This window comes from Triplophysa dalaica, chromosome 12, assembly GCF_015846415.1.
Source record: "Triplophysa dalaica isolate WHDGS20190420 chromosome 12, ASM1584641v1, whole genome shotgun sequence".
Classification (NCBI taxonomy): Eukaryota; Metazoa; Chordata; class Actinopteri; order Cypriniformes; family Nemacheilidae; genus Triplophysa; species Triplophysa dalaica.
Genome location: NC_079553.1, coordinates 11,645,615 through 11,656,820, shown reverse-complemented (window position 1 = coordinate 11,656,820; position 11,206 = coordinate 11,645,615). Strand labels below are relative to the sequence as shown.

Genomic DNA, 11,206 nt, shown 5'->3' with positions numbered 1-11,206 from the left:
AACGCTTGATTATGTAAGGTCTTTATACACCTATAGACATGTCTGTCAATAGATCCTCCAAATAATGCAAACAGCCCTTTAAGGAATACACAAAGTGCACAGTTATGCTTTGTCTCATTTATTTCGTTGTTCTTCATAATTGGTTGGGAAAATGAGGAATATCAATATTCTTGAGGATCAGGAAGGTGTTTTCATCGTGCAGGAAAAAGAAAATTTATAAAAACGAGAGAAAGTGTTAGAGAGAGACAGAATTGAATGAAGTAAGAGGAAGTACGGATTGGAAGAACCATTATGACTTTCAGTAAAGCATGCATAGATATACAGTACGTATCACAGAGCCTTTCTTATTTTACATCTTGATAAACTCAGTGTGTCATTTCGGGACTAGATATAGCTCACATTTGTAACATGTAAAAACAGTCTGAACCCTTTACAAGTATTTCTAAACAAATTTCACCATGACAGCTTTTCTTTCCCAAAGTATTACTTTATCTGAATGCGATTCTTCCACCAAGAGGAGACAACACGAGGTTAGAGTTACAGACAGATTACATTGGAAGGGATGAGAGAGGAAGAGAGAAAGTCAAGTACACTAGTTCACAGAAAGAGAGAGAGGTAGAACAATGGAGAGTTTCAGTGTCATGCTAACAGACAGTTTTGTAGTGAAAGACGGCAGTAGAATCGTACAAAAAAATCATCTGTCGACACAAATGATAAGCCACTACATCCAAAGAAATACATTTGGCTTTTTCGTATTATTTATTCATTCTTATATTTCTTATCTTACATAAAAAGCAATAAAACAGGAAATGACATCACTCCTTTGGTTGCAGTTGTATGACCTGGCAACTTGTTATTGGCATGTAGGTTTGATAAGACAGTTGAAATCTTTGAGGCATTTTTAGGGCTGATATCTTGATATATTACATATTAAATATTGATAGAATGATATGAATACATGAGTACACACTTAGAAAAAAATAAGAAAAGTGGTACTTTAAAAATGCACTTTCGCTTCAAACAGATACACATATAAGAAAATTCATTTTTTAGTGATCATCTTATTTTGCCTTTAAGAATTGTAACTTTACTAAATGCGACTTAAGGGAAACGATAAACCAAAATACAGCACAAACATCGATCCATTCCTCAGAATGTTTGAAGTATGCTTGCATGCAGAGCAGCCGTCATGTTCGAGCATCTCTGTGTTAAGTGCTCTTGCTCGGAAAAACATTCATGATCTTGTTAACTCTAGTTTGGCGTATTTTGTGATTGAAGTGACAAACTTAAGGGGTCAAGAACCTCAACCATCAGTCCACAACTTCTATATAGAACACCATGTCAGCTAATTTCTTAACATAAATCTCTCATTATGAATGGAAAGCTTTTATGTTTGACTATCATTTCACTTCATGAGTAAATGATAAAGATCCTGAGGATGGATGACTGTTGGCATGACATATTCTCACCGAAACCAGAGAGAGTGAGTGACACCATTACAACCAAAGGATTTTATATCGCGATATAACAAAGGTTTTATACAGGCTGCAAAGGTAAATCCCTCCGCTATACAATTCTTAAATAAATAAATGGGTACATATTATTTACTGTGAGCAACCAAGATTAGTAAATGGACGCCATCTTTAAATGTTACGTGATGACATTGACCTCCATATGAATAATAAATGAGTTGATACATGTATTGATAATGAATGTTAATATAAAACATTGTTATTACAGAAACGCAATGTTCAATTGTTTTTTATGAGAAAAAGCTTTTTTCCACAGATGTTCAACAATCCACCCTTATCAGAAGCTCAGCAGTAAATGAATATGTACCCCAACATATACACTAGGAGGGATTGCTCACGATTCTGTAGAAAAATAAACATTGTCCCAACGTTGCATAAATAATCAGTCAATAAATAAATTCATTCAAGTCAACACCTCATGTCAATGCTATTTCATATCACCCTCGTTTTTCCTCCGCACACAATTGTCAAGGTGAACTGCGTCCTCCACGGAAACGGTTTAGTAGACGCCGTTGTCTTTTTTAAATCCGTAGTGAATCATGCATGACAATCACAATGCAGAATGATGTAATCACTGTACTTCCTTGTTTCTGAACCGGACGTTCAGACGCTCCTGCTTCAGGATGCATATGTTTCACATCTGTTCACGCACAAACACTCAGTCAACACAGAGTTTGTATCGTCACGGCGACTGTAATAATCAGCAACCGTGACAAACAGGAAGACGCTGTGCAGTTTCGAAATTCCAAATGGCCTGAGTTCTTCATGAGGTCATTTTCAAGTCACACGGATCAAAGTCCATTCCCTTTCTCATTACATAAGGACACATTTTCTTGATCCTTTGATGAAGGATATTTACATGGGTGTGGGTTCTTATTTTCCACTTTATATAAAGAAAAGAACTGTAGCAATGGAATACATTTTTTCCTCTAAAGAAAAACAGTTAAATGCAAAATAACCACAGGTTACCAGAGTGAATTTGCTTCAGACAAAATTTTGCATTGTATACTACTTGATTAAGTATTTCTAATCAATTTCATGTTATGAGGCTCGCAGTGTATTGACATTAAAGAGACAGTTCACCTAAAACTGAAAATTCTGCCATCATTTACACACCCTCTAGTTCCAAATTTGTATAAATGTATTTGGTCTGATAAACAAAGAGAAAGGTGTTTGGTAAAATGCTTGTAACCAAACAGTTCTTGGTCACCGTTGACTATCATAGCAGGAAAAATGACAATGGTAGTCAAAAGTGCCGCAGAACAGTTTGCTTTCCTAAATTCTGCAAAATATCTTATTTTGTGTTTAACAGAACAAAGAAATATATAAAGAAAATTTTGGTGGCCAAGAACTGTTTGCTTACAAGCATTCTGCCAAATATCTTTCTGTTTATCTGAGCAAAGAAATGTAAACAGATTTGAAACAACATGAGGGTGAGTAAATGAATACAGAATTTTCATTTTGGGCAAATTGTTTCTTTAAGTAATCTGTGTAATTTGATAATTTGCTCATGTGTTTCTAAAAATGTTGTTGTCAATGCACATGTCATGGGTTCAATCCCAGAAAACACATTTATTCGTGTGTTTCTTGAATGAATTGCAAGTTGAGTTGAATCTGCCAAGATTTGGCCTTGTAAAATAACATTTCCAGATTTTTTGAGTATATTATAAACACATAACATCCATATTTATGATGAACATTTTGGCTATATGGTGGAACGGAACAATGGGAAGTGTAGCTTTTCTCTCATATTCTTCTTATGATTTCCATCTCCAAAAGACATCTGTTCTTCACACAGCTAACCGTTGCAAGTGCAATACGTTTTTTTTCCAATGGTGCAATTCTGGCCCCTTACTACAACCAACCCAAACCATTACACACACAGTTCACAGATCAGTCTGAGGGTCAGCTCAGAGTACTGAGGCCCAGTGCAAATAGCTATACAATGTTGTATAGGACACCAGAGTACACTTACAAACCACATGCATGCCAAAGGACACACAGAGAAGGATGCACACTATGAAACAAACCAGGGGCTCATTTATAATACGTGTGTAAGCACAGATTTGATGGAAAAGTGTGCAAAAATCCACGGCAACATCCATATTTATAAAAACGCTCTGTGACGTGGAAAAGTGCTTAGCGTCACGTCAGGGTGCACTTTGCCTTGTCCGAGTGCTGCAGGTTTTCTGAAATATAGGTCATTCTTGCCGCTCGTAAAGGATTTGGATGTTGACAGGTGCTCTTTCACATACTGTATCAACGACGTTAATAGACATCATTAAAAAGCGAAAATCTGATTTTTTTCACGAAATTTCAATATTTATAGACTACACATCCGATAGAGAACGTTCGTTCCATGAATCACACGCACGCACTTTAAGAAATTATCTGAAAATAAAATTTAGGACGGTTTCTTCGCAACACTCTAATGAGGCCCCTGGACAGTACTGGGATATGTGCGACTGTGTCAATATGCTTGTTTCCTTATAGTTGGAAGGGGCAAAACTTCAACCTGCCGACCAAACAAAACTCTTAAATATGGAAGTTTGTGTGTATATTTCAGGTCTGTGGTGTATTAAATACCATATGTAGGTGTAGCATGTATTTTGCAGTGGATTGTTTCAATTGACCGACTTCCCACAAACACTACACAGTAACTTGTGTGTCTAAAAGCAGCGTAATAAAACTGCAAATTTCTTTTTTAAATGTTGTTATCTGCTAATTTTATTCTGCCCGGGTCACGGTTGTCATGTACTGACTTTATAGAAGAGTTTTCGGGTTCGCTTGTTCGCCCTCAACTGCAACGTGATTTAATTTAGTTATAGAGGACAACACCAAATCTGAACGTGCTCCATTGCAGATAGAGAACTGTGGTGAAGCACTGAAGAGTAAGAGAGAGAATGGATATTGTCAAATCACACTGGGCACCTTTGTTTCTCATGGTAAGTGTTTTCTATGGAAAGTTGCAGACACAATTTATGTGAGGGTCTGAGGTAGAGGTAGAGGACCCGACCAGATTTCTTGCGACGCGGGATACATTTCCGAATAAAATGCGGTAGCGGTCAGGAACTTTAGTGTGATTTGAACGGGCGTCCTTTCAGAACTACATGTCTGCACTCATTCTTATCAACCACCAGTACAGTCTGCACTTAGGACTATTGTGCACGCGCTACAAACATGGACCGATGCTTTTTGCGTAATGCATTTTTTGCAAGGTGCGTGCAAGCAGCATTTGCATAACGATCCTCAGATTCATCCATCCATCCATCTTCTACCGCTTATCCGAACTACCTCGGGTCACAGGGAGCCTGCGCCTATCCTCAGATTCGATTTTGTTAAATTGTAGGTTAAAAGATGATTTAATTTCGCAGTGGTCAGCCAATGGTTTTGTTCTTTTGGTTTTAATTTTAAATGACAGATGTCTTCTTTTTCTCAGCTACACTTTTCCTGCTGTGTTGCAAAAAAAATTACATTTGAAATTTAAATAAAAATAACAATCAGGCTAAAAAAAAATTGTGTTGACGGCTAAATGTTAAAAGCATCTTGACAAGACGAATACAAATAAATATTTTTTGTGTACAACCTACAGCTTTATTGGTTATCTCTCTCTTTCAGTAGTGAAAATTTAAATGTGACATTGTGGAAGATATTTAAATTTAGCGGGAACGGTCGGGAAGAAATTGATTCAAATCAGACAGCGGGTAAACAAAGAAGAGTGTATACATGGCGGGAGCGGAATATAACCTAGTGGGAACGGGACAAAAAAACTGTCCTGCGCAGACCTCTAGTCTGAGGGGTGTGGGTTGAAAACGCTAGTTTCACTGGCAATTCTACATTGATATATTCAGTTTTTGTTGTTTTATTAGAAAATAACCGTATTTGTATCATTATGTTGTTTTATCACTATATTTCACTGTCATTATTTTGAGTTTAGCACTCGTTGTAAAAGCATGCACACATTTAACTGAATGTTCTTCATATTCCCTCTTTTTCACTCCATTCCTTCCAGATCTTCTGATATTTCCGTCTCTCCCTCTCATGAATTTCCCATATCCCGTTCTCTTCCTTTCAAACATCCAGAATATAAGGCTTACAAAACATAACAGTGTTCACGTAAGCTGTGCAGTAACCATTTCTTCTGCGTCTCCATTTTGAGTTCGAGCAGTCCCGTAAATTCCATCAAATAGTGTTTGTTTTCTCAGCAAGGAACTGATCATGTTTCATTATGCTGATCGAAATGTCACTCCTGCCATTTAGTTGGTTGCCGCCACGTCCGCCGGTGACGATTCGGACTCTTTCCTCTCTTCCAGCTCTTCAATGACAGACGGTGAGACATCAAAAGGCTTTCGCTCTGTGATCGGTTCACCGGGAGCTTGGCCCGGACTGCCTCCTCCTGTCGAGGTTACTGGTGATGGAATTAATGTCACTGGTTCTGGTTTCATATATAACGTTACATCTTCCTCCTGGAAAAGAGAGCCTGGGTGTTATTTTGGTTACATTTTCATGGTTTCATTCATTGCAATGTTCTATATAAATCCTTACAGTGAGAGTTCACCCAAAAATACAAATTCTGTCATTATTCCTTTTTGGGTAACTATCACTTTAAGTTTCCAAACATGTGAGGGTCATTGTACCATTGCACATGACCTTTTACCTCACCCTGATCTCATCCTCTTGTGCTTCCAGTAAAGGTGAGTGGTCTGTTGTCACCTCCTCTGTAGAGGGAACGGTTACAAATCCGTCGGCTACAGGCATCCCCATGTAGCCAACCATGTCTGCCTGATAGGTCTCTGTCTGCCCCGCCCCCCACAGATCCACCAATGGGGGATGAATAAGGGGAGGCAGACTGTGGATGGTGCTGTTGGGTGTAGCTTGTAAAGAATGATTGGTACTCTCTAGTCTTTGCTCCAAAAGCTGCATAGGAAGAGAAAATACAGCTTTCGGTTGCAGTACTTTTGCAATGGTTGATGAGATTTGTTGAGTCCTCATTTGCATTGGTGAGACCTCAATTATAGTGGCGATCAATGGCTTCTGGTTAACGACTAGATGATGAAATGGGATTAATTAAGTTTTTAATGCTCTTGTAGCTGATACTGAGGACCTTGCCAGAATGACCGCTGGGAATTGTATTATTTAAAGTCTAACCTGATGCTGTAGCCATGAGAGCGAGAGCTATTGCCAGTTATGCAAAGGGGCTTCTGGAGAGATGTTAATTGGAATAGTGGTTTTGTTGCCCACCTGTTGTTGATATTAATATGAGATCTGTTGTAGCGGGGCTTTATTGGAGTCTTGTGGTGATGGATCAAGAGCTGTTGTTGGAGGATGCGGTTTTAAATTAGTATTACAACTGGAGATGATGGTGCAGAGACGTGGGTGTGTTTAACACTAGCAATGCTAGTGCGTGAGTGTCACTGCACTGGCATTATTTCTCTTGCGTATACACAAAATTAAGATTACTACATTGAGTCCTTTAAAATAAAAAGAATATGTATAAAAAGTGTCTGCTGGGTGATTCGACCATGTCATTTTTTTGGGCGCCCATAAATTCTGACAACAGCCCCCGTATACACAACAAACTTGATTGCCATGAAATCTAATTTATATGAGGATGGAAAATCACATTTACATCCAAATGGCACTTGAGGAAAAGAAACCCCAAAGTGTAGCTATAAAGTGCTAAAACCGTCTGGTTTATTGAATAGAAAATGCTGTTTGTGTAGCTGTTACGCTCGCCGAGCCCGCGTCAAACCCCACCGGCGTCTTTAATGAAACAATGTAATTCAAGTAATCCACTCCAGCATACATTGCAAAAGATCTCGCTGATAAGGTTTACGATGCATTTAAAGATGTTTTCTTCTAAATGCTGCATGGTACACTTGGCACAACCGACTCTTCCAGAATACTGTATTACAACTGATGCAGAAAGAAACATGCACCACTCACGCACTACTGCAATCGTAGTTTTATGAGTAGATACAGCTGGTGCTTGTCTCTCACCTGTTGTTGCTGTTGATACTGCAGCATCTGTTGCTGCTGGTATTGCTGGATCTGCTGCAGGTGCTGGATCTGCTGTATCTGGTTCTGATACTGCTGCTGTTGCTGCTGCTGGGACAAGAAGTGAGCCGCCGCACTGGCATCGTATCCACCCTCGCTGCCCAGCGCCATGACATATGAGCCTGTGGCGGGAGAGGCCATGCCCGACTGCTCATTGCTGATTGGCTCCCAAGCATCAGAGGAGGAAAGGCAGTACATACCCTGAGAGATGTAACTGTGGGGCCACACCTCGGCAGAGGAATGATGCATCATTTGGTCTGTGTGTGAATGATAAGAGATGCATTAGAAAATTTGTTTAGATACAAAATGAACAATTTTAGATACAGATGCTTTCACAGATGCTTATTTATAATCATTATTGAAAAATCTAATTGACCAATAAAAGTATTCTCAGAGGCATACTCTGAAAATAAAAATCATAATTATTAATGGAACTCTTAGCTAATGAAGGCAAAAAAAAGATAAAAATGCTGCAGACATTCATAAATATAGAGCTTACCACACAACAACAATTGAAATGCTTCATGATTTACGGTCATGCTGTCGTCAAAGCTCTTTATAACACCTTTGTGCCAAGTGCTTTTAGGACTAAAAAGGAGCAGATGCTTAATATATTCTGCCCAAATTCATAACAAAGTAGCTGGAAATTCAATTTGATTAATTTCTTTTAGGCACACAGTGTGACTTCAACGTTTTTATTCAAATGCAAGATATTTTCTAAATTACAGCCGATTACGAGAAACTATTAAATAATAACTGCACATTCTATGTCTGATATTCAAATCCCCTTCTTCAGCATCCCCTGCGGCCAACATTGTGAAATTAAAATGCGTGTTCTCTCATTGCACCCGAACTCAGGCGGGGCAGAAATGAAATTCTTTGTTTACTGAGGTAAATGGCTTTTGTAATGTAGCATAGCAACGCTCAAAGACTGCCCACTGAGTATTTCTCCTCATCTGTTGCTGTCTTTATCACTTAAAGATTTAGGGGAATTCAAGCTAAATTGTCATCAGTTGTGGCACAAACACTGTAGATGTTAACCAATTTTTATTTATTTTACAGGCGCTGTGTGTAGGGAGGATCTATTGACAGAAATGCAATGTAATATACACAACTATGTCTTCAGAGGTGTATAAAGAGCTTACATAATGAAGTGTTATGTTTTATTATCTTAGAATGAGCTGTTTCTATCTACAAACACCGCAGGTCCCTTTGCATGGAATTCAACATGTTGTTTCTACAGTAGGCCAAAACGGACAAACTGCTCTACATAGTGCGTTTCATAAATAAATATTCTCCTTCGGCAGAGAAGCGAAAACGTGACGACATCTTAGTTCTGTGTCAGCCACCGTAGTGCTCTGGGAGAGGTAGAGTGAGTCGTTGCTTGCAATTGCAACCTCACAGCTAGCTGCTAAATTTAATACACTGGAGCTTTTAAACTGAAGAGTATATTTTTTTTCCACTGTCAAATGCTCTCTCTCCAAGACTAATTCGCATAATTATCATGTTTTCATGTCTGTAACATGTTGTCACTTGGCATGCAGATGGTTTTTGTTGTCCTGAGCTCTCATCCGAGTCTGTAACGCTGTAGTGAACTGTTCAGAGGATTAGTTTTTGTTCTCCCGAGAATCACAGGTTCCTGACCTGTACCTATTAATTTATTCAAAACCCAATGTGCGCTGAATTCAAAATAAACTGGATAAAGCAATTTCAGCCTCCCCGCAGGGGGCTTTCAGTGAACAGGGATATTTAATACAAGAATAAAAAAATACAAGAATTCTCATTTTGTTCTCATTTTCATTTTGTTTCCTGTCAATGATTTGGTCAGGGCTATAAATACTTATAATTTGTTGCTTGAATGAGATAACTCAACACGGTTCACACAGCTGGCTGGAAGATCAGATGCCTTGTTATTTCATTGCTTTTATTTGATAGTTGCGAGGGAGTGCTGCTTTGCTTTAGATCTTCCAGTGCATTCTGGGAAATGTATTACCTCTGCTGGTGATGCTCTCCTGGTTAGTCTCGCTTAGGTGGGCAACGCTCCCTTGGTTAGACCCGACGCTTGTGCTCTCTCCATCCATTGAGCTCCAGGCCAGCAGCGTTGCTTCAGAAATGGCAAACTGCTGAAGCACACCTGAGAGGATTTAAGATTATTGCAGGCTGTTATTAGTAGATATTAAAGTTACCAGCATTTTTTTAAACGAGGTGGAACAGGATTGTCAAATGTATAAATACACAGATTAGATGAATGGTGACCCAGTCTGCAAATCCAGGCTAAAGTTTTATAATATTGTCGGAGGATTAAAGTTTGATTTCAACCGTTTTGTTTCAATTTTGACATGAGCAAACTTAGTCAATATTAAAGATTACATTTTTACAGAATGTTCTTTGTGTTCTGTGGGATAAATAATTACAATAACATGACTTTAAGGGACAGAATAACTAAACAGATTTACTAAATAGCGAAAGAGCAACAACACAAGCGCAATATGTCATTCCCATAATGACCAACGCAATCTACCAAGAGCAGAAAATGAAGACATTCTTTTTTACCAGTACAATGACACAAACTTTAGTAAATCACATTTCAGAATTCTTTTAAATACTCTACTACCATAAAGTTTGCATCTGAAGAGGAAACTCCAACAAATGCATTTGCAATAAGGTAAGTCGCAAAAACAGCTGGCCACGCTGTTTCAGCACTTATTTTCACTGTGTGTCTTAAGTAAATATACAGAGAGGAATTTTTTTCATCAAAAGAGGCATTTGTGCTGCCGCAAGCTGTTAGTAAATTTGAGTCACATTTATTTAATTTCTCTGTTTACATGCATTGCGTTTACAACTGCTTCTCTCTCACTGACATATCCACTTTGGATTAAATTTTAAAAACATCAGCATTTACTGAATTTGTTAAACCCCCTTGAAATAAAGATTCAAATGTTTTTGGCTTTTAGTAGGAACATCAAGAAAATATATAAACCACTGTGATTAAAAACACTGAAAAAACACACATTTAGAAGATAAATGCATTCAAAATGTAAAGTTTCTGGCTTGAGCCAAAACACATGAATGATTTTTACTGCATCATTCTGCATCTCAGTTTCTCATCAAATACCATTTTTTAAGTAAACAGTTAAGTACATTAAACGCGTTTGGTTAGTTCTAAAGGGGGCGGGGCCAAGCAATATGTCCCGCCCTAACTTCCTGTGTCAGTCAAAATGATCGATGCATCGAAAACGATGTTTAGCATTTCAAGGCACTTAAGTGGGTCTTTAACATTTATAATAATTTGACATATTTCCTTTACCTAAACATTTTGCTTGTTTTGTCCCAGTACTATGAGTGCTCTGCCTTAAACAGATATCAAGGATTTTACGTCACCATTAGTCAGTTTCTCAAAGCCAGATATTTTGAACAGCTTAGAGCGGTGGTTCCCAAACTTTTTTTGCTCAAATACCCCTTTTTATGATTTTTTCAAGCCAAGTACCCCTTGACCAGACTGCAACATTTTGCATTTAATACAGTGAAATGAGAGTCAGACAGTTATTATATCTGATGTCCCCAAGCAGGTTTATTGCTTATAAACATTTCTGTATGTAGCATTTTTTTAACATTTA

General features: G+C 38.1%; 1 protein-coding gene across 8 annotated transcripts in view; it reads right to left on the bottom strand.

Annotated features, from left to right (window-relative positions):
- Window positions 1–36: 36 nt before the first annotated feature.
- fam131bb (family with sequence similarity 131 member Bb) overlaps window positions 37–11,206 on the bottom strand; it is a 30,929-nt gene continuing 19,759 nt past the window's right edge. For 6 of the 8 annotated variants that reach the window (XM_056762981.1, XM_056762976.1, XM_056762977.1 and 3 more), the window contains 4 exons: window positions 9,583–9,723; window positions 7,533–7,846; window positions 6,195–6,449; window positions 38–5,998 (listed from right to left, as the gene is read on the bottom strand). In XM_056762981.1, coding sequence (XP_056618959.1) covers window positions 5,789–5,998; window positions 6,195–6,449; window positions 7,533–7,846; window positions 9,583–9,723 — 920 coding nt within the window. In that variant the 3' untranslated portion in view covers window positions 38–5,788. Of the gene's footprint in view, window positions 5,999–6,194; window positions 6,450–7,532; window positions 7,847–9,582; window positions 9,724–11,206 lie in introns of all 8 variants that reach the window. The other 2 variants (XM_056762979.1, XM_056762984.1) reach the window with 2 other exon arrangements.